At 44.5% G+C, this 24,658-nt stretch overlaps 1 protein-coding gene across 9 annotated transcripts in view; it reads left to right on the top strand.

Annotated features, from left to right (window-relative positions):
- The window catches only part of LOC106603100 (disks large homolog 4), a 92,726-nt gene that overhangs the window by 26,340 nt on the left and 41,728 nt on the right, over nt 1-24,658 (top strand). For 2 of the 9 annotated variants that reach the window (XM_014196317.2, XM_014196315.2), the window contains exons 2-3: nt 9,983-10,144; nt 20,231-20,287. In XM_014196317.2, the coding sequence (XP_014051792.1) occupies nt 9,983-10,144; nt 20,231-20,287 (219 nt within the window). Of the gene's footprint in view, nt 1-1,796; nt 1,879-2,088; nt 2,559-9,982; nt 10,145-20,230; nt 20,288-24,658 lie in introns of those variants that run through there. The other 7 variants (XM_045716938.1, XM_045716937.1, XM_014196318.2 and 4 more) reach the window with 6 other exon arrangements.

The following is a 24,658-nucleotide window of genomic DNA, read 5'->3' as shown; positions in this document are numbered from 1 at the left end:
AGAAACGTTTAAAAACGGGCATTATTGATCATATATCCAAGCAGAATCCCACGTGATGCGAGAGCTAGAAAGCAGTACTGCCAGAGCCCACCGAGGGGCAGGCCAGCCCCACGTATAGGCTGCTGGGACCGGGGCAGCTAGGGGCCACACTGTCTGTGGCTAGCCATATAAGACACCAGACATTGACTACATCATGGTATATGTCCATAACCAACACCATTATCCAGAGCCGCTTCAAACGGGCTATTAGTATTTTGCATAACACTGTTTGGAAGGACTCCAGTTTCTTCTAACATGGATAATGTATATGTTCCCTTGAATGTTTCTTAAACAATTAGCGATTATTTCCTTTGGGTTGTTGTGACTAATAGTTTGTGGCGGTATGCATCTATCAATGCAATCTTTACCTTGTTTGTCCCCATGTGTTTGTTTGCATATATCTGAGTATTTTATCAAAGTACTGCCTCCACAATGTTTGGTACACCGCAACCAAGGTCGAAGCTCTATTTCAGAGCAAAATATCCATGGAAACCGCGTTGTGAGGCTACAAAGCACAGCATGCTTCGTCATCTACACATAATAACGGATCATGCAGAAACAGATAGAACCACCAACATGTTCTCTCGCTCTCTGTGTCTCTCTCTCTCTCTCTATATACACACACACACACATATATATATATACACTTATTTAGTTTTTCTACTTGTTTTTCTTTTCTACTTGCTGCTTTGTTCCATTCTATTATTTGTGGGCAAATAATACCGTGGTTTTAATGTTTTATGAAACAGTGAGCTTTCTTGTTTCAGACATTGAGATCGCTCAGATCTAAGTGTTTTGGTATTGATCGGATAAAGAGCCTCATGGAGTAACTTTGTTGTGTACACAATTGATTTGTTAGTTTATGAACCACTGTGGTCTCTCTGGATTGGCAGCAGGTAAAACAGAATCCAGGATATTTCACAGAAACTGGAAATGTTGAACTTCTTTTGGAATAATGACAGCCCACGCATACAAATGTTATCGTTCGCCACACTTTACTTGACTGAATCTTATTACAGGGGGGAGACAAGGTTTTTGGAATGACATGAAAAGGGTATTTTATCTTTGCACACCCTGTACGTCTCGAACGGTTGCATCTGTTCCATTTAACATTGACGTCATTCGAGAGCGTGGAGCCCCGCGCCGCAGTCGGTCCTGAGATGAATGCACAATATTTAGTCCACCTGCTTCTCTCGCTCCACCTTGTGGACGCAGTCAGCCAGCACCGACCACTTGAACCGTTTGATTCCGATCAGTTTAGTGTTACGTGTGTAAGTGTGTGAGAGAGAGAGAGAGAGAGAGAGAGAGAGAGAGAGAGAGAGAGAGAGAGAGAGGATGGGGGCATATTAGGCCTAATCTGGACAATAATTCTTTACCGGAAGAGGTAGAGCCTATAGTCTTTCCTGTGTTTTAGCTAGGCCTCTGCTAAGTGCTTTCTAAAGAGCATAGAATATGGAGGCTCTGTCATACAATGATACTAAGACCTTGGATGACCTTGTGTGTGTGTCTCTGTGGGTTTGATCATAAGCGTCTACTTTAGATTGTTTTAAGACGGGTCTTTCAGTGCTAACATACCACCTCATGCTGACATAGGCCTACAGGTGTGACAGCATTTGCACGCTGAAAGGAGCGTGTTGCTGGCCACTGCTGTGTTGAAGCTTTATTCGCATTTCAGGACCATGGACAGTTCCTTGCAGACACTTTTCCATTGGTCCACGGGGGGGCGCCATTAGCACACCATAGGCACAATAGACATTGTATGATCGCTGCAGAGTTGGTGTGAGCGTGAGCAGCAGACAGTGTGAGGAGACTATGATGTGGAAACGTCAGCTCATGATAGTAAATAATTTACTGTATTCGCTTGTGTGCATGTTTTGATCAAAGTAACCTATACCGTCTAATATCAGTCGTGCATGATGTGTTATAATCGATAGCCTATGTCCGCGTGGGAGCCTATAGCATAACTGATTTTGTCTTGCTTCACAGATGCAGACCCTATATGTTCCAATTAGAATTGCGCATGAAATCCAAACCTTACGGTGGAGAGAGAGAGAGAGAGAGAGCGAGAGAGAGAGAGAGAGAGAGAGGCCGATGTGGATGAAGACTTGTGCAAATCATGAATGATGGTGTTCTTGTAACACTTGAATAGGAGGAACATGAGGGAACAACTGCATTTCAACCTTAACATCTGCCCAGAGTCCAAGCTGCAATCCACAATTCATGTTCGTGAACGTAAAGTTATTTCTGAGTTGAACATCGGATTTCAACGTTGGGTAGCCTAGCACGTCTTCGGGTAGCCTACCAACCGTGCACAGCCTAGTCACCTGCCTCGACTACCGCTCTTCGACCCTCCCTCTTCTCCAGCATCGCGGCTCCGGTGGTGGACGGGTGTAGTCTAGTGTATGGGTGTTGAGCTGATGTCTCCGCCCGGTAGGAATCTAAAGTGCCCCTCTCCGGTGATGTGTCAGTGTAAGGTCATCTGCAGCAACCGGACTCTCTCCCTCATGTTCGGTTGCAAGGTAAGCTTGGAGCAGGTTCGGTGTAACAGTTGTTGTAGCGACGCTATTACGTCGACGGAGAGGAGAACGCGAGGAGATGATGAGCCGACTTTAAAAAAAGATGAATGAGATACCATAGTGCGCGCGCGTGTGTCTGTGTGTGTATTTGTGCGTAATCATGTTCCTAGTTTGTGATCCAAGTGCTATACAAGCCTAAACCATTCTGTTGACACAATGAAATTGCTGACTGAGCATTGTGATCATTTCCCCAAAGATAACCCCACTACCTTACATTTATCGGTGACTGTTGTGTTTTCACTTTCCCCATTATGATTTCCATCGCCGATTATCTGGGGTTTTGAAATGTGACCATCTGCTGGCAATATGTGTTACATGTGTTTCCTGGTGTTCCAGGCCTGCGCATATGGATTATTCACGCCTCATAATACAGTACGGTATGTTCAGATCAACACCGTGCTCAAGCGTGTTTGCATGCCGACATTTAGATGTTTCATTTCCATAGGCCATTTACATGGAATATCGACCGGCATAGCCTATCTGAGCCAACCATGCATGTTACGTAGTTGGTACCGTTTGATTATCTTATGAAGACATGAACAACTCACATTATACTTGACAGTTGTGCTGTTCGGGACAACGGGCAGGGTGTAAACCAACGAGAGCATTGTTCTGCTTTTACCATCCAGCTGTGTGGTCATGAGCTTGGTGTTTTGCTTCCCAACAAAGAGATACAGATATAGCTTGTTGTTCTTGTAATCTGAGAGAGTTGTTTGTGACCTTGGGATAAATCGCTAAGGGCGTTCACTTTGATGACACCCATCAGTCCATATAGGATGCTAATTGGTAGGGGCGATGTCTATTGTGAATCGCTAGTGTAAGGAATGGTGCCACTGCTAATTAAATCACTGTCATGGAGACTGTATTAATGCCACCAGCCTTGGTAGGCAAAAGGTCTTTTGGAGTGAGTTAATTGAAAAGGTCTTTAGAACGTCTGTGGAACCAGTAGATTTGTCTCCCAGTGGTGGGCTGGGCGTGTGTTTCCAGTGGGGCAACCACAGCCTGTGTATATAACTTAAAGGCCCAATGCAGCTGCTTTTATCTCAATATCAAATCATTTCTGGGTGACAAGTACCTTCCTGTTGTTTTGTTTTTTCTTCAGTTAAAATGGTCAAAACAAAGAGCAGTTTCTCAAGCAAGAATTGTGCTAGAACTGTCTGAGTGAGGGGCCTAGTTGAATGAGCCTAATGGGAGGGATATGTAACCTGAAAAGTAGCTGTTATTGGCAGAGAGGTTTGAAACTCTCTTTGTTATTGGTCTATTAACTTATACTAAGCCAAAACTCCATCCCACCAAAAGTATTTTCAAACAACTCTTACACTAAAATGGCGTCATCGTTTTCATTATTTCACAGAGTTATTCCAACCTCGTAGTGTGGAAATATATATGTCAAACACAGGGAAATCACGTTTTTGACTTCACTGGTCCTTTAATGGTTTCTATAATGCTTTCAAAGACACTTACTAATAAGATTGGGGTTGTCATATGGCCTTATCTGTAGGTTTGATTGCCTCACCCTCCCATTCACCCCCCCTCCCATTTTCAGGTGTTTCCGGCCTGACAGCTTGCTCTGTCTCCTTCCACATGGCATGGAATGGGTCTTCTGCCTGTTTTCCTCCCAGTCTGTTAGCTGTATCTAGCCAACCATTTCTTCTGTGACTCTGCCAAATGGCCATGCTGTGTCCACTAGCAAGGTGCCTAGGACTCCCTCCTTGATCTGGCCACAGTGCTCTGTGTGAAAGTGGGTTTCTCTCTGGCCCACCGATTGACGGGGCTGTCTCTGACGTGTACAGGTCCTTGGGTTCCCTCATGAGACCCAGGAAGCACCTCCACTTCGCCTCCTCTCACCTCCCTTCAGCACCAGACCCTACTGCCCACCTTCCCTCCCACCCTCAACACCATCCTGGTCCACACCCACACTCAAACAGACTCCACTCCAAAGCCACTACAAATAGCAATATGTCCCCTCCTCCCCTTCTACTCAGATCACCATGTGAACATGAGGCACCGGTGAGAATTGTTGGAGCGTACCAATCATTTGAAGTGTATTGAAAATCAAAATGGAAGTACTGACATGCACTTACTCAGAGACAGAGATTTTATATAAAAGGAGAGATAGTTGGCCAGCACTTGGTTTCAGTCTTAGCATGATTTATTGTTCTTCCTGTTTCACATGCTGGAAATAGGTCAATTTCCAGCCTACTTCCTGGGTACTACTTGACCAGGCTATTGTTCCACTGTGTGTGTGTTATGTTCCAATACTTTCTCTATACTGCTCAACTCCTAAGGTGATCTCCACGGTGATGATGTCCAGAATTAACCTCCGTGATGCACGTTCACCTCACTACCTGGCAGTCATGATAATGCTAGTCACTCCACTATCATTGAAACCTCTGGTTTTCATGTGGAAGAGAGCGATTGAGGAAGTTCTGTCGTGCACTTTGCTGCGGTTCATTACTCCTATTGGTGGTATGTGTAAATATTCAACTTTCTAAAATGAAGTCAGCGGAGCATGTAAGAGATGTTTGTTTTTCCTAGACCCATCATCAAAAACCTGAAAGCTGTGTTTAGCGTGACCTGGTTTGAGTTGCTGTTCTGGTTGAGAGGGATGGGGGAGGTCTTTGAGGATAGCAGTTCAAGTTGAGGCTAACTCTCCCAGTCGTGAATGGTTAAAGACTGTTTCGACCCAACGTGGAGATCAATGCTCAGCACACCCAGGGAATTTACTCATGAGCTCTCTATCGGAACACTGCCCTGGTCACTGGCTATTCACAGGAACCCAAGGACCCGCTGTCACTCACTGCCAACCAGCCAATAACACAATCAATAAGCCTGTAATACTCCTCACCTGCCTGCCCCCACAAAGACTCAGATGGCCACGAGTCATATGAGTCAGGTCCTGCAGTTCTGTGTAGGAATGTAAATCGGTGTTGTCTTGTAAGTGTTCAGTTTATTCAGAGAGTTCTATTCTGGGGGTGTTGCACTTCAGACAGCTAGCTGGCTTAGTAGTTTCACTAACACACTTTCCCCTAGATCAAGCTGACCCATTTATTCTGCCGCTTGTGTTGTCTTCTGTTGGATTCAGTACTGGACCTCTTCCACTCTGAATGATCTACTGTATCTACCATCATGCACTGGATCTGGGAATGGGCTGACGTATTCAGCAGAGTAACTGTGTGATAGTAAAGAGAGGATATTGAATTGACTATCTTCCCTCTCTTCCCCCTCTCTCCTCTCTTCTCTCCTTCCCTCTCTTTCCCCCCTCTCTTCTGCTCTCTCCTTCCCTCTCTTTCCCCACTCTCCTCTCTCCTGTTCTCTCCTTCCCTCTCTTTCCCCACTCTCCTCTCCTCTGTTCTCTCCATCCTTCTCTCCCCCCCCGCCTCTTCTCTCCTTCCCTCTCTCCCTGGTCTTTTCTATCATTCCCGCTGGCTGGCTTGGCGTTACTCTTGCACAAGCACATTACTGTGTAGACTTGCTGGGTTGAATCCCAGCCAATGAGTGGACAACTAAAACTAGAGATGCCAAAAGGTCAGTGGAACAAATGGAGTGAAGCCCGGGACTTATGTAAAGCCACATACACTAGAACATATGGTTCACATTCTCTTAATAACCCCAAATGATTCCAAATGTCTTTTTTGTCTTGATGTTTTGTCTGTGTAATCTCTTTATGGAGATGACCGGTAGTGATTGAGCTGAGAGCTGCTGTGTCGTGTGTAGGCTATCTTCTATCTCGGCCTGCGTAGCAGCTGTCCTGGACACACTGTCCCTTAAGACCACACATGAGAGATTTAATTGATTGAATTATCTTCCATTATCTTAAGTTAAGAGTAAGCATTCATTGGTATACAATTACGTTACATCTAACTAGCAGTGCATGTTGCCGGAACTATGGTGACACAAGGCGAGAGCCAGATTCAGACACAGGAGGCAGATGGTTGGAGTCTTACAAGGTTTATTCATTTAAAGAGGTAGGCAAGAGAATGGTCATGGACAGGCAAAAAGGTCAAAACCAGATCAGAGTCCAGGAGGTACAGAGTGGCAGACAGGCTCGTGGTCAAGGCAGGCAGAATGGTCAGGCAGGCGGGTACAAAGTCCAGAAACAGGAAAGGGTCAAAACCGGGAGGACTAGAGAAAGGAGAATAGCAAAAATCAGGAGAACAGGAAAACCGCTGGTTGACTTGGAAACATACAAGACGAACTGGCACAGAGAGACAGGAAACACAGGGATAAATACACTGGGGGAAATCAGCGACACCTGGAGGCGGTGGAGACAATAACAAGGACAGGTGTAACAGATCAGGGCGTGACAGTAACATACGTTATCACATCCAAAGTCGATTTTCTTCTCTACCTCCTCTCCTCTGATAAAAAAAGAAGGAATGTTTTCTTACATTTTTACTCTCCGCATTTCTCTTTGTCTCTGTTAGCATCTGTTGTTGGAGGAGTCTTGAAACACATTGTCATCACCTCACTCCTCCTTGCTCTCTCCTCCACCCCTCCCACCTTTGTCCTTGTTCTCCCTTTCCCCCTCTATCTTGACCCTCTTCCATTTCTCATCATTCCTCTCTCAAACCCCCCCCCCCCCTCTTTCTCATTTCTCCCCTTCCCTCTCACAAAACCCCTCCCTCTCTCTTTCTTATTTCCCCTCCCGCCTCTCTCAAACCCCCTCCCCCCTCTCTTTCTCATTTCTCATTTCTCCTCTTCCCTCTCTCAAACCCCCTCTCTTTCTCGTTTCTCCTCTTCCCTCTCTCAAACCCCCTCCCCCTCTCTTTCTCATTTCTCATTTCGACCTCTTCCCTCTTCCCTCTCTCAAACCCCCTCCCCCTCTCTTTCTCATTTCTCATTTCGACCTCTTCCCTCTTCCCTCTCTCAAACCCCCTCCCCCTCTCTTTCTCATTTCTCCGCTTCCCTCTCTCAAACCCCCTCCCCCTCTCTTTCTCATTTCTCCTCTTCCCTCTATGAAACTCTCTCCCCCTTATCCCCCTACCCATCTCTCCACATCTCTCTTCCTCTCATCTCTCTCCCACTCTCTCTCCCTGTGTGTTTTGTGGTCTTGCTGTCTCAGTGTAATGTGATCCAGCAGCAGTGCTGACTGCCCCCTGCTCTGGCACGGCAACGCACTCTCTGCTCTGCTCCGGTTGCTAGGCAGCTGATCTGAGACCAGTCCTCTCCTCAGTGCACCTCCCTCGCCGACCCGTCTGGCTGCTTCCAAAAAGAGCAGAGGGGATGGTAGCACCGTGACACCAATCCTAATGCCACACTCAATCTCAGGCCACCAGGAAAGGCAGGGGACACTCAGTTAACCCCTCGAATCTTCTAGGTTCTGAGAGGATAGGTGGAGGCTCATCTGACGGCAGTACGGCAGACTGTAGTGTAAGTGTACACAGCCAGGGAGTTGGGCTAGTCAGGGGTTAGCTGTGGGCTGGTTATACAAACATAAACAATAACCCTTAGGTCGCTCCTGCAGATTTGTTTTATGATGCCTTCTTTGGCTGTGTTTGTGTTAAAACATCGCATGCACTTTTGCAGCTCTCTGTGTCATTACCTGAGTGTAGGCTACTGTGTGTGGCTAGCGCAGTGGGCTAGTTGTTGGAAGGTTGCCCAGGTGTTGGAGGTCAGTAGGGTAGGAGCTATGGTTATTGGTTAGTAACAGAGTGTTATCTTGCTGGGTAGGTAGGCGTCATGTGCTGCTGTGGTGTTGCTCCATTTGGTGGTGGAAGATAATGGTCTTAGATTTACTTCACAGTGGCCCCATTTAGGGCCCCATTTTCTGTCCAGAAACAGCCTTCAGATGCACTTGTGGGTTTGCTACAACAGTTTTTGTTATTTTTGTGCATAAATGGAACCACGTCGGAGCCGCCCGGCCTCCTTTACGGGACGGAGTTAAAAACACATCGCTAAGGCTCTTTCTTGGTTGGTGCATTAAAAGTGTAACAACCACAGAAGCACAGAAAGTTGACATGGATATGAGTTACATTTTGCTGAGATGTCGGCTCTGTTTTGTTCCACAGGCACAGTGTCTGCATTGAAATGATAACTGTTATTAACACGATTTACCCCTGATATGTGATACCTAATAGCATTAACCCCCCTCTCTCCTTCTCTCTCTTCCTCCCCCACGTCTCTCTCTCTCCTTCTCTCTCGTCCTCCCCCACGTCTCTCTCTCTCCTTCTCTCTCTTCCTCCCCCACGTCTCTCTCTCTCCTTCTCTCTCTTCCTCCCCCACGTCTCTCTCTCTCCTTCTCTCTCTTCCTCCCCCACGTCTCTCTCTCTCCTTCTCTCTTCCTCCCCCACGTCTCTCTCTCCTTCTCTCTCTTCCTCCCCCACGTCTCTCTCTCCTTCTCTCTCTTCCTCCCCCACGTCTCTCTCACCTTCTCTCTCGTCCTCCCCCACGTCTCTCTCACCTTCTCTCTCGTCCTCCCCCACGTCTCTCTCTCCTTCTCTCTCTTCCTCCCCCACGTCTCTCTCACCTTCTCTCTCGTCCTCCCCCACATCTCTCTCACCTTCTCTCTCGTCCTCCCCCACGTCTCTCTCACCTTCTCTCTCGTCCTCCCCCACGTCTCTCTCACCTTCTCTCTCGTCCTCCCCCACGTCTCTCTCACCTTCTCTCTCGTCCTCCCCCACGTCTCTCTCACCTTCTCTCTCGTCCTCCCCCACGCTCTCTCACCTTCTCTCTCGTCCTCCCCCACGTCTCTCTCACCTTCTCTCTCGTCCTCCCCCACGTCTCTCTCTCACCTTCTCTCTCGTCCTCCCCCACGTCTCTCTCACCTTCTCTCTCGTCCTCCCCCACGTCTCTCTCACCTTCTCTCTCGTCCTCCCCCACGTCTCTCTCACCTTCTCTCTCGTCCTCCCCCACGTCTCTCTCACCTTCTCTCTTGTCCTTCCCCACGTCTCTCTCACCTTCTCTCTCGTCCTCCCCCACGTCTCTCTCACCTTCTCTCTCGTCCTCCCCCACGTCTCTCTCACCTTCTCTCTCGTCCTCCCCCACGTCTCTCTCACCTTCTCTCTCGTCCTCCCCCACGTCTCTCTCTCACCTTCTCTCTCGTCCTCCCCCACGTCTCTCTCACCTTCTCTCTCGTCCTCCCCCACGTCTCTCTCACCTTCTCTCTCGTCCTCCCCCACGTCTCTCTCACCTTCTCTCTCGTCCTCCCCCACGTCTCTCTCACCTTCTCTCTTGTCCTTCCCCACGTCTCTCTCACCTTCTCTCTCTTCCTCCCCCACGTCTCTCTCACCTTCTCTCTCGTCCTCCCCCACGTCTCTCTCACCTTCTCTCTCGTCCTTCCCCACGTCTCTCTCTCACCTTCTCTCTCGTCCTTCCCCACGTCTCTCTCTCACCTTCTCTCTCGTCCTCTCTCTATCCCTCTGTAGAAGTACCGGTACCAGGATGAGGAGACGCCCCCCTTGGAGCACAGTCCAGCCCATCTGGGTCAAGGGAAAAGCGCTGAAATGCTTCACATGAGTGACAAGAACCTCGCCGCCATGGAGGCAATGCATGGCTACACGCCACACACACACATCTCCCCTATCAAGGTAGGACACACACACATTTCTATAACTACACACTACACACATACATCTCCCCTTTAAAGAAGGACACACAGACAATCACAAGCGAACACATCCCTCAATGCATGGTACCACCCACACACAAACACTACTGTCACACTGGGCGCACATACAAGGTGTTACTTACAAAAATAGCCTTCATCTCACCCAGCAGGATCAACTAACTGTGTGTCATACAACAACACATCCATGTCGGACAGTTTGCCTCGCTGCTCTCTTCCGTCGCTCTGCTCTGGGAGAGATGTAGCCCGCAGATCCATCCCACTTGCTTACAGCTCCACTAGGGCCGCACAGGCTTCCTGTGTAGATTAAGACATCGCGGGGGCCGGTGCGAGATCTGGCTCAGGAAAACATACCTGTCTTAATCTACACAGGAAGCCCGTCCGACCCTAGTGCAACTGTAAGCAAGCGGGGTCGGATCTGTGGCTAGGGAGAGATTGTGAGAGCTAAGCCCCAAGACAAGGAGAATATAGAGGCTACAGTAAAGCTCATGGGCATGCAGCCAAAGGACACTACTGACATGAGTACAAACGTGAACACAGTCACCTTACAGTACATTAATACTACAGCACATTAATGGGTGTGTATGGGTGATTCTACAGAAGTGGTGCAAATTTCAGTCCCACCCCCAAAAGAACTATTTAAATAAACAGTTAGGTCTCCAAACTTAGGACATTTAATTACATCATGGTATGTTCTAAATCAATCCAAGGCAATAACAAATATATTGTTTAATTAATATTGTACAAAATCATTGTACCTGTTAAACTCTGAGCGATTGTTTTGGACCGGGTCCGGCGATATTTGGGTGGTACTCCCCTCCCCCATTTTTTGGTAAAAAAATGTGAAAGTGACATATCATTTGAAAGCTACAGTACTTGTCTTTTTGGAAATCGAACTCAAATCTTACTGCTGGCATTGTCATAAAATCTCCCTCTCCCAACACCCCTCCCCATAAAATACAGAAATCATGCACTATGGTCATGTTCATAGAGTATGCAATGTAGTTCAAGTCACCGAAAGTGCAAACATTTAGTATGCCTGGAAAGGGTACACCCTGACGGTCTTTGTAAAGCAATGCATTTCCTTCTCCATCCACATTACCTTGCATGCATCTGCCACATGCACCATTGATCTAGCTTATCGTTTGCAATAGTTCAAGTGAATGGGAAAAGAAGTTTGTCTTATTTCAACAACAAAAATAACTCCATAACTTGACAGCCCTGATTGCTAAGGTCCTTTTAAGATGTCAGGCTTGAAATTTGACCAGTGTGACTCACTACCCAGTTGTCCAAGAGACGTCATGTGATCTCCTACTGCTGTCTAGTGGATGAACTGGGAATCAGACGGGATATATTTACATCAATGCCTAGGTAGACTGAAGCTTTCGCCTCGTATGTATGCCATTCCTGTAAGACAAGTTGCACAAGCAATGTTCCCATGGGAATATGCGCATGTTTAGAGCGCCACAATAAGGCTTTCAACATGGCAACGTCATAGGATGCCACCTTTCCAACAAGTCAGTTTGTCAAATTTCTGCCCCGCTAGAGCTGGCCCGGTCAACTGTAAGTGCTGTTATTGTGAAGTGGAAACGTCTAGGAGAAACAAGGGCTCAGCCGCGAAGTGGTAGGCCACACAAGCTCACAGAATGTGACCGCTAAGTGCTGAAGTACGTAGCGCGTAAAAATTGTCTGTCCTCGGTTGTAACACTCACGATCGAGTTCCAAACTGCCTCTGGAAGCAACATCAGCACAAGAACAGTTAGTCGGGAGCTTGGGTTTCCATGGCCGAGCAGCCGCACACAAGCCTAAGAAGCCTAAGCTCACCATGCGCAATGCCAAGTGTCAGCTGGAGTGGTGTAAAGCTCGCCGCCATTGGACTATGGAGCAGTGGAAATGCGAACTCTGGAGTGATGACTCACGCTTCACCATCTGGCAGTCCGACAGATGAATCTGGGTTTGGCTAATGCCAGGAGAATGCTACCTGCACCAATGCATAGTGCCCACTGTAATGTTTGGTGGAGGAGGAATAATGGTCTCGGGCAGTTTTTCATGGTTCGGGTTAGGCCTCTTACTTCCAGTGAGGTGAAATCTTAACGCTACAACACACAATGACATTCTAGATTAGTCTGTGCTTTCAACTTTGTGGCAACAGTTTGGGGAATGTCCTTTCCTGTTTCAGCATCACACTGCCCCCGTGCACAAAGCGAGGTCCATACAAACTGACTTGTTTGTCGAGATTGGTATGGAAGAACTTGACTGGCCTGCACAGAGCCCTGACCTCAACCCCATCAAGCACCTTTGGGTTGAATTGGAACGCAGACTGCGAGCCAGGACTAATCGACCAACATCAGTGCCCGATCTCACTTATTATCTTGTGGCTGAATGGAAGCAAGCCCCCAAGCCTTCCCAGAAGAGTGGAGGCTGTTATAGCAGCAAACTCCATATTAATGCCCATGATTTTTGGAAAGAGATGTTCAACGAGCAGGTGTCCACATACTTCTGGTCATGTAGTGTATCTACAGAAGTATGACAGATCCTGCTTGTGTTGCTTGTATGAGTGTGTTTAATAGCCTATTGATTCCATGAGCAACAAGCCTCATTCAATCATTACATGTTGGATTAGCAATTTAACAACTTTGGCTGTTTTTAATTTTGCTATGCTGTAACAACTTTGCTATGCTGTAATAAAAGCTTTACACTTTAAAAAAAAAATGTTATTATTACAATTATTATGATCATCATTATAATAATATGTGATGTCGTTATCACTAGTTTATCACTAGTCAAATTTATTCCACACATCTGACTTCCCCTTTACCTCCTGAGCAACCAGTAAACATTCCCCCGTTTCGAGAGTTTATTTGTCACGTCCTCTGCATCCATTTTGCTGTCACATGTTACGGTGTTCAGAGTTTGTTATAACCAATTTATTGATGTGATTATGATATGCTATAGGTCAGGCCCTATTGGTCACATGCATGTGATGCATATATGTGTCACGTAAAGAGAGCAAGGGTTGAGGGAATGTTTTTCCTAAACAAATGAGGGATTTTGGTAACAGAACTTTTCAGTCAGAAATAGCTGTAATTATGTTGCAGGTTCAGCAACATGGACAGCGTGATAAATATTGTTGATGTTCTGTGGTGGTCGCTGCAGCAGAGAGGAGAGAGAGAGAGACAACGGGTGCTCGTCACAGTCACTCGCTGTCTTTTTTTTAAACACAGTGCAGCGAGTCAGACAAGCTCAGTGCATATAGTTGATTTGATTAAAACACATGGGATATGTGTCTGGAAAAATACTCTTGTTTGAAGATTTTTTTGAGTCGGGACAACCCTAATTTTTAAGAAGTTCACTACCGAACATCTACAATATCAATAAATATTTTAAGTACGGTTTTAGGATAAAAAATATGGGTTTGCTGGGATGTACATCTGTCCAAATGAAAGATACCCAGCCTATGTTAGCTATGATAATTCTTTAAAGTCGAAAATAAGTCAAAGTTGTCCAAAATGAAACAGTCACAATGGAAACAATTGACGTCATAGAGATATATAGAGGACTCATCTTTGTATCTGTGCTATTATGGTGTCTGTGACAGCACGGGCAGGCAGCACCATTGAGGCTATTTCCATTTTAAAGTTGCATGCGCCATGCTCTACCAACTGAGCTACAGAGGACCACCATGTGGGTAGTGGAGAGAATTGAGATGCATAGCCAGCAGAGGGGGCTCCAACCAGCCCAAACATTGACAACTATTTGACCAAACCATAGATGTCTATAATGTGCTATACTGTGCTCTTCTGTACTATACTGTGCTCTACTCTACTGTACTATACTGTATAGAGTGAGACAGGTAGCCTAGCAGTTAAGAGCATTGGGCCAGTAATGGAAAGGTCGCTGGTTCGAATCCCCGAGCCGACTAGGTTAAAAATATGTCGATGTGCCCTTGAGCAAGGTACTTAACACGAATCGCTCCTGTATGTCGCTCTGGATAAGAGCTTCTGCTAAATGACTAAAATGTAAATGTCCTGTACGGTACTCGAGTTCACTCTACTTGAGTTTCTGACAATTGAAGAAAGGGCCTATGGACTATTGCCTTGACCTTGTCATGGTCTCAACTCACTGCGTCTGGATCTGGATCTTGGGACCAATGTCCTGGTATAAATCTTGGTCTTGGTTCCAAACCATAGGCATTGGCTGATCACTCCCAAACCATAGGAATCCCCACCCAGTTGACTACTTTTATATAGTGGAAGCCCTCAATGGTAATAGCTACACTAAAACGAGTTGTACCCATACAGAGTCCTCTATTTATGATTGACACTTGACACCGAAACGCCTGTTATTTTGCCAAAATAATGATAGGTGTTTAAACATCTGACAACATAATTAATTAGATGCATAAGTCATTCAATCAATCAACAAGTTTCAGATTCATACAGTCAACACTGAACCTTTTACAGAGAACAATAGAGATTATATTTATCTTAATTCAATTATAAGGTTTTGAAAATCTGTTTAAAAATCATGTTTTTACTATTTTGTGAATTTGATATGCAAATACAATTTATTAAATGAATCTGTAATAGGTTAATCAAAATGATCAATACTGTGCATGATTCTCTCTTTATTGCGACTTTGTCAGAGTTTCAGTAGTGACACATTTAGTGGGGTGGTAAGCAATTCAGGTAAAATGTCAAATATGCAATACAAAATGTGTGTGTGTGTATTATATGACATATATTGGAAGACTTGTGCTGGACGTTTGGAAGAAATAGGTTAAAAAAAATACTTTGAACACCCAATTTGCACCACTTCTGTAGAATGACCCATATGCACAGACACAAGCAGACACATGTATACACACCCCAATGATATTTTCATTGTTGAAAGGATACCAGGCTCTTCCTCTCTGATCTATACAGAATTGTCTATTTCTATCACTCTACATCTTTTCCTGTCCTTCTCTCTCTCCGTGCATTCTCTTGGGAAACACGCATTTACATTTGTCTATGTTTCTGTAACCAACGTTCACAGTTTGTCTAGTGTGTCTCAGTCAGTCGGTGTGTTGGATTTCTTTTGTGTACTGTGACATGAATAATATGACTTCAGCCTTTTCCTGGACTTATTTTCGATCCAGTAGGCAGGAGGGTAGAGTCAAGGACCGTGAAAACGATCGCAAACCGTATAAAGTTACCTGAGGGAAAGATCATTATGACATCACTGAGAGTGTCTACGACGTCACATTTGGACCTTTGCAATATGACGTCACCGAAACATCATCGGTCCAGTTGAATCGTCCTACGCTCCCTGTCCACAGGGCCTAAGGGGACTTGATGTCTCTCTTTTTTTAGTTCTCTGTATATGCTGCTCGTATCAAATGCCCCTCAGTGGGACTGTCTGGTTAGTATAGATTTAGGCTGGATTAGATTATCACTGATTCGGGTTGTGTTGTTGCTGATAATACGTCACATGCATTTCATGATCATCTCTACGTTGTGACAAATCAATTCCAATAACATTTGATCGGTCCCGTACACATATTCTGTAGATGTTATTGCGGGGTTCTAGAGAAATGCTTATGTTTCTAGCTCCAACAGTGCAGGGTCTACCTAACAATAGAAAACGATACACGCAAATCGCACAAAAAAAAATAAAAGAAAGGTATGAAGAAAGATATGAATATTAGAACGAGCAATTTCAGAGTGTGGAATATAAATATAGATGTATATGATGGTGTACAGTATGTAGACATTATGGACAGTATATGAATAGAAAAGGTGTGTACAGCAGTAGTTACAGTGCATTGGGAAAGTATTCAGACCCCTTCCCTTTTTCCACATTTTGTTACGTTACAGCCTTATTCTAAAATTGATTGAATACGTTTTTTTCCTCATCAATCTACACACAACACCCCATAATGACAAAGCGAAAACCCGTTTTTTTTTTTTTTGCAAAAGTATTACAAATAAAAAGTATTCAGACCCTTTGCTATGAAACTTGAAATTGAGCTCATATGCATCCTGTTTCCATTGATCATCCGTGAGATGTTTATACAACTTGGAGTCCACCTGTGGTAAATTAAATTGATTGGACATGATTTGGAAAGGCACACACCTGTCTATGTAAGGTCCCACAGTTGACAGTGCATGTCAGAGCAAAAACCAAGTCATGAGGTCGAAGGAATTGTCCGTAGAGCTCCGAGACAGGATTGTGTCGAGGCACAGATCTGGGGAAGGGTACCAAAAAATGTCTGCAGCATTGAAGGTAACCAAGAACACAGTGGCCTCCATCATTCTTAAGTGGAAGAAATTTGGAACCACCAAGACTCTTCCTAGAGCCGGCCGCCCGGCCAAACTGAGCAATCGGGGGAGGAGGGCCTTGGTCAGGGAGGTGACCAAGAACCCGATGGTCACTCTGACAGAGCTCCAGTTCCTCTGTGACAATGGGAGAACCTTCCAGAAGGACAATTTGCAGCACTCCACCAATCAGGTCTTTATGGTAGAGTGGCCAGACGGAAGCCACTCCTCAGTAAAAGGCACATGATGGCCCACTTGGAGTTTGCCAAAAGGCACTTAAAGGACTCTCAGACCATGAGCAACAAGATTCTCTGGTCTGATGAAACCAAGATTGAACTCTTTGGCCTGAATGCCAAGCGTCACGTCTGGAGGAAATCTGTCACCATCCCTAAGGTGAAGCATGGTGGTGGCAGCATCATGCTGTAGGAATGTTTTTCAGCGGCAGGGACTGGGAGACTAGTTAGGGTTGAGGGAAAGATGAATGGAGCAAAGTACAGAGAGATCCTTGATGAAAACCTGCTCCAGAGCGCTCAGGACCTCAGACTAGGGTGAAGGTTCACCTTCCAACAGAACAATGACCCTAAGCAAACAGCCAAGACAATGCAGGAGTCGCTTCGGGACAAGTCTCTGAATGTCCTTGAGTGGCCTAGCCAGAGCCCGGACTTGAACCCGATCGAATATCTCTGGAGAGACCTGAAAATGGCTTTGCAACAATGCTCTCCATTCAACCTGACAGAACTTGAGAGGATCTGCAGAATGGGAGAATTTCCCCAAATACAGGTGTGCCAAGCTTGTAGCATCATTTCTAAGAAGACTTGAGGCTGTAATCACTGCTAAAGGTGCTTCAACAAAGTACTGAGTAAAGGGTCTGAATACCTATGTAAATGTAATATTCCAGTTTTAGATTTTTTTTATACATTTGCAAAAAAAAATATAAAACGTTTTTTTGCTTTGTCATTATGTTGTATTGTGTGTAGATTGATGAGAAACACATTTTTTTAAATACATTTTAGAATAAGGCTGTAACGTAACAAAATGTGGAAAAGGGGTCTGAATACTTCCCGAATGCACTTTATTTAGGATGAGCCTTGACTAGAATACAGTATATACAAATGAAGTGGGTAAACAGTATGTAAACTTTATTAAATTGACCAGTGTTCAATGACGATTTACAGTGACTTCTGAAAATATTCACACCCCTTGACTTACAGCCTGAGTTCAAAATTGATTAAATAAAAACATTTCTCACCCATCTTCACACAATACCCCATAATGACAAATTGAAAAATATGTTTTTAAACATTTGTGCACATTTCTTGAAAATGAAATACAGAAATATATAATTTACATAAGTATTCACACCCGAATCAATTCTTTGTATAAGCATCTTTGGCAGCAATTACAGCTGTCTTTCTGGATCTGGTCTCTAAGAGCTTTCCATACCTGGATTGTGCAACATTTGCTCCTTATTCTTTTCAGAATTCTTCAAGCTCTATCAAATTTGTTGTTGATCACGGCTAGACAACCATTTTCAGGTCTTGCCATAGATTTTCAAGTAGATTTAAGTCAGGTTTTCCTCTTGGATTTTGCCAGTGCTTAATTAACTCCATTCCATTTATTTTTTATCCTGAAAAAGTCCCCAGGCCCTAACGATTACAAGCATATCCATAACATGATGCAGTCACCACTATGCTTGAAAATATGGAGAGTGGTACTTAGTAATGTGTTGTGTTGGATTTGCCCCTAACATAACACTTTGAGTTCGGGACAAAAAGTGAATTGCTTTGCCACATTTTTTTGCAGTTTTACTGCAAATAGCATGCATGTTTTGGAATATTTTTATTCTGTACAGGCTTCTTTCTTTTCACTCTGTCAATTAGGTTGCCATTGTGGAGTAACTAAAAACAGTAACTACATCTTCAGTTCTCCTATCACAGCCAGTCAACTCTCTAACTGTTTTAAAGTGACCATTGGCCTCTTGAAATCCCTGACTGGTTTCTATGCTCTCCGGAAACTGAGTTAGGAAGTACGCTTGTAATTTTGTAGTGACTAGGTGTATTGATACACCATCCAAAGTGTAATTAATAACTTCACCGTGCTCAAAGGGATATTCAATGTCTCCTTTTCATCTACCAATAGGGGCCCTTCTTTGCGAGACATTGGAAAACCTTGGTCTTTGTGGTTCAATCTGTGTTTGAAATTCACTGCTCGACTGAGGGACCTTACAGATAATTGTATGTGTGGGGTACAGAGATGAGTTAGTCATAAAAAAAATACATTAAACATGCAACTTATTACTGTATGTGAGTTGTTAAGCACATTTTTACTCCTGAACTTGTTTAGGCTTGCCATAACGAAGGGGTTGAATACTTATTGACTCAAGACATTTCAGTTATACTTTTTTATTAATATATATATATATATATATATATATATATTTTTTTTAAAAACATAATTCCACTTTGACCTTATGGACTATTGTGTGTAGGCCAGTGACAAAATTTAAAATTTTAAATTCAGGCTGTAACACAACAAAATATGAAAAAAATCAAGGGGTGTGAATACTTTCTGAGGGCACCAGTCTCGGTAAGGTGCAGGGTTGAGTACCGGGTGGTAGCTGACTAGTAACAGTAACTAAAGTTCAGGGCAGGGTACTGGGCAGAGACCTGCTAGTAGTGACTATTTAACAGTCTTTTGGCCTGGAGATAGAAGCTGTTTTTCAGTCTCTCGGTCCCAGATGTGATGCACCTGTTCTGTCACTGCCTTCTAGATGGTAGCGGGGTGGACAGGCCGTGACTCGGGTGGCTGAGGTCCTTGAGGATCTTCTTGGCTTCCCTGTGACACCGGGGGAACAAAGTGATGCAGGTGCGAGGTTACTGCACCTGCACCACTTTGGAATAGTGCCCTACTTTGTTGCCTCCACTTTGAGGCTGTTAGATCCGTTATCAAGGTCTCATTTGCCCCCTCATGTGTTAAGAAAGAGGAACAGCAACTCAATTTCTGCACTGGAGAAACTGAATTTACTTCAGGCGAAATGTTCTGTTTGTTGACATCAAAAACAATTACAAGTCTGGCTTTAATGGTACAATAATCATCAGTGGTCCTCAGTGTTTATTTTAAAGTGGATAACTCCGGTCCTAGTTGCTGATTGGACGAGGAGAGACCAAGCCGTTCTACAGTTTATGATATGAAACGCTACACCCCATTGCAGGAATAATGATGGTGACTGCAGGTTTTTTGTGTTTTTATCTCATATTATTTTTGCACAAAACCTGATTGCATTTCCACATCCATGTCCCGATTCCATTCTTGTTTCTCGTCTTCTTATCGTCTGGCTTTCCCTCTCTTTCCTACCACCCTGCCCTGTTTGAACAAACAATACTAACCCCCTTCTATTCCCGTTGAATAATTGTATAATCCTTCCTTTGTTTACTTACGTCACTCCTCCTCCTTCTGGTTTGGGTTGGGCACTTCTTTCTGGATGTTTACCTGCTTACCACTCTGCAATATAACCTCTCAGTGTATTACCTGATTATTACTCACCACCCATTTATACTATTTTATCCCGACTCGCTTTCTTTGCTGTGCTATTAACGATTCCTCTCAGCTCACCCCCTTCCTTGTTTCTTACTTCCTCGCCAGTAGTTACCCCCTCCTCTTTACCCCTCTCCTGCTCTACTCTAGTTACCCCCTCCTCTTTACCCCTCTCCTCCTCTAGTTACCCTTTACCCTCCTCTGTTGTTTTGCAGCCGGTGTTGATGTCGTCAGGCCACAATCCTATGTACACCTCTGCTGTTTCCACACTGGTAAGAGCACAGCACCTCCTGATGCTCACAGCGCTTCTGTTCTATCATCATCATCATCATCGCAGTGGCTTTCTTACATCTTTACTAGTCCTGTATTGTGACATCATTTTGAGTCCTGCAAGTCAAGCTTGGTTGTATTATCACAGTTTACTCTCTGTTGCAATAATGAGGTCATCTTCGCTGTGGTCATAGTGCTCATCCGTGACATATGATTAGGAATTAGAATACTAGAATGTACATGAACCTTCATATGATGGTCCAAAGGTTAGCCATGTTGGGCAGGGAGTTGTTCAACCATGGTTTGCCAGTGCTGTGTTAAGATTTTGTGTAAAACGATGACTGTGAAGAATTTATCTGCACTGTATGTATGTTAATTAGCTAGCCAGACAGTTTTGAAGGAATGATTCCATTCATTTTTCACATTAACTGCCAGTATGCCAACATTCCATTTCAACAATGAAGTCAATCCACAGCCAGACACTGTCTGGAATCAGTTGATGATAGGACTTAGTTGTAAATACAACAAGTACTGATATTGTATCAGATAATAGCACTCACAGCTTTCCAAGAAATCTGTGACATTTATGGTCTGTTTAAATATATTTTAGAGGCTATTTATACAAAAAAATTGTATAACACCTCTATAAACTGTATTTATAATTATATGACTTTATTTTAGGTTGACTATAATTCCATTACACAATTTCTGATAAATCATATGCCTTACTTTCATTTTCCTGCATAAGTAAAAGCAGGAAATGCATCCCCTATGCCTCTACTGCCATTCATTCCAGTTAGACTGGTTTTGGATGTCTGCCATTTTTACCCCATTATGGAACTTTGAGGGCATATGACATATCCCCTCTAGTAATGTAATAGGATCTCTATTGTCTGTGATGTGGTCATGATGTGGTCATGATCATACAGAATCAACATCTGGACTGGTCGTTCTCACATTGCAGATTATGTTTGTTGCTACGGAGCGGTGTTACATCTTCTGCAGTATCCTCTTGGCTAATGTCTGTGTATTTCTTTTATGTGTGAAGTTTCACTCTGTTTTGAATCCAGGTGAAAAAATGTGTGATAAGCTCCTAGTATTGTTATTTTATGGTGAAAAGCAGGTTCTGACTAGAGGGAGTACAGCTACGACCGGAAGAGACGTTTTCATAGCAGGTTAGGGTGATTTACTCAGCAGGTTAGGATAATTAGCGTGGCAGGTTAGGAGACTTAGGATAAGGTTGAGAAAATGTTTAGGGTTAGTTCAAACTCTCTCCTAACCTGCTACGAAAAGTAACTTCCAGTCGTAGCTGCACTCCCTCTGGTCCCGACCTGAGAAGCATTGGCTGCCTAGTCTATTTGACTGGCTGATTGCCAAGGTCAGTTGTGATATTGTGTCAATGATCTATCTACAGGATATGGATATTTGGATAATCCGTCTGTGAAGTACTGTATATTTCAAAGGCGCTTTAGGCCAGTGCAGAAAGGCTTGACTGTGGCCAGGAGGGGGCAGTGTTTAACTGTGGAATTCTCATCTCTTTTTTTATAACCTTGAAAGGGTGGCCATGCTGCATAAACAGTGATGCATATGTTTAATGATGAGGGGCAGAGTTGTAGTGATCAAATTGAAGTTGCTGTTGGACCATTATTCTGGCATTGAGGCGTTCAGTTACTGTTCGATTGAACGTTAGAATTGGCAAAACGAGTTACCTAAGAGTTACCTAAGCGACTTTGATGATGCCAGGCGCGCCAGCTTGGTCTCATAGACTAGACATTATATAGTAACCGTAAGGTTGCAAGTTGGAATCTAATCACGGACAACTTTAGCATTTTAGCTAATTAGCAACTTTTCAACTACTTACTACTATTTAGCTACTTTGCAACTACTTAGCATGTTAACCAAGCCTTCCCCCTAGCCCTAAACTCAACCCTTTAACCAAATTCCTAAACTTAACGCTAACCTTAAACCTAACCCCTAACCTCTAGCCTAGCTAACGTTAGCCACCTAGCTAGAATTTGTAACATATCATACGTTGTACAAATTCGCAACATATCATACAAAAAGGGTGATGGCCATCCATAAATGAATACATACCATACAAAATGTAACATATCATACTAAATGGAGTGTCTCGGATTTACATACAGAATAATATGAAATGCTCTGAGACCAGGTTGGGCACCTCGGTTCCAGTAGCTCAGAAATGGCCGGCCTCCTGGGCTTTTCACGTACGATAGTGTCTAGAGTTTTCCAGAGAATGGTATGACAAACAAAAAACATCCAGCAGTCATGTGGGCGAAAACAGCTCGTTGTTGAGAGGTTGAAGGAGAATGGCAGGAATCGTGCAAGCGAACAGGCGGGCCACAAACAGGCAAATAACAGTGCAGTACAACAGTGGGGTGCAGAATGGCATCTCAGAACGCACAACTCGTCGGTCCTTGTCACGGATGGGCTATTGCAGCAGACGACCACACCAGGTTCCACTCCTATCAGCTAAAAACAAGAAGAAGCGGCTCCAGTGGACACGCCATCACCAACACAGGACAATAGAGGAGTGGAAAAACATTGCCTGGTCTGACGAGTCCCAGTTCCTTTGGCGTCCGTGGCCCCATCCTGCCAGGTGTCAACGGTATAGGCTGGTGGCGGTGGTGTAATGGTGTGGGGAACATTATGTCACTTAATAACAATTGAGCAATGTTTCCATGCCCGAAGAATTCAGGCTGTTCTGGGGGCAAAGAGAGGTCTGACCCAGTACTAGATGGTGTACCTAATAAACTGGCCACTGAGTGTATATGCAGCTCATTTGAAATGTAGAAGGCAGGAAGGGTGAGGAGGGAGTGAGGGAAAAAAAGGTTTTAACACATTTATCCCCATATGGCGGTGTGTGTGTGTGTGTGTGTGTGTGTGTGTGTGTGTGTGTGTGTGTGTGTGTGTGTGTGTGTGTGTGTGTGTGTGTGTGTGTGTGTGTGTGTGTGTGTGTGTGTTAATATGAGCTGGGGTGTGATGCTGCATTGTGTAGAGTGCGCCTGAGGGATTCAGCTCCCCAGACGGTCAGCAGTTATCCAATAAATGATGTCTCCCCCAACACACGTACACCCGCAGCCACACACACTCTTGCCTCTGCATTGACAGGAAGACATTGATGTGGTTTTATAGGCAGATGGCAGCAGTTGTGATGTCGTTGGCTGCTAGGTGCTTAAATGTGCTCAGTTTGCCAACAACACTGAGGACTCCTGCCCTGTTCTGCACTGTTCTTATGCTTTATGGGTAGGATCGCCTCAGGAAGCACTGCAGTGGGTTGGCATGGCAACAGGAGATGGCCCTGCCCTTACAAAAAAAAAGTTACGTGGGGAAAAAAAACATGTGGTTTTCGGACACGTGAACGTATGACGTGGAAAACATGTTATTCTCCTCACATGTGAAAAAGTGGTGTTAACATGTGAACTCTAAATGTAATACATGTGAAAATACGGTTACACGTCAAATTTAAGATCAACATGTTAAACCGCAAATTTGACGTGTTTTTTGTTGTTGTAAGGATGCTGGCTTAACCCTCCTCAGTTATGGAGATGACGGCACCAGGGTCTCGGTGCTTTGGCTTGGAGCCCTGAAGGCTGTTTTCAGTCTGAGATCTAAATGAGGTCTAAATTAGATCTGTTTATGATTGGGCCTTCTGACAGGAATTTGACTGATTGGCTGTCAGCGCCAATCCAATGGTGTGTTTTTGTATTATCACCACTCTGATCCTAATCAACCCTTCTTATACATGACTATATTGTTCCTTATTACCCAATACTACTCCCCCCTATCCACTGCACTACACTGAACATTAGCCTACTTTCCTCACTACACTATACTGTTCTATCACTCGACTGCTCCCTCACCCTGTGCTCAGCATCCTCCCTCTCTCCTCTCTCCCTCTCTCCCCTGTAATGTATACTATTAGAGTTCAGTCGTTTGACCCTCAGATTAACTGCCATGTTTGGGTTACAGTAAAGTAACCCAGTCATTTTTTTTTCTGCAGGAATTCAATTAAAAATGTTCTCTAGTGTATTCCACCGGGGCCCTGCATTCTCCCTATTCCCTGCCTCTCTCCTCCCCCTCCCTCTTTCTCTCTGCACTCCTCTCTGTATCTGACTTGTATCTTCATTTTCTCCGTCTTCCTTACTTTTCTTTAATAAATGTTTAAAGACGTCCCTGCAGCTCCAATGTAATTACTGTGCAGGAGCAGCTCGGGTCTACTGGGGAGGGGAGAGGAGAGAGCAGAGGGAGGCAAAGACGATGCACGTTAGAAGAGGAGAGAATCGTCAGCATTAGATGGAGGAGAGGGGGGATCGTAGTGGGAGGGAGAGTAGAGAGTAGAGTGGGCACTG

This window comes from Salmo salar, chromosome ssa04 (genome assembly GCF_905237065.1).
Source record: "Salmo salar chromosome ssa04, Ssal_v3.1, whole genome shotgun sequence".
NCBI lineage: Eukaryota > Metazoa > Chordata > Actinopteri > Salmoniformes > Salmonidae > Salmo > Salmo salar.
The sequence above is the reverse complement of the archived record's forward strand: the minus strand, read 5'-3'. Positions and strand labels throughout refer to the sequence as shown.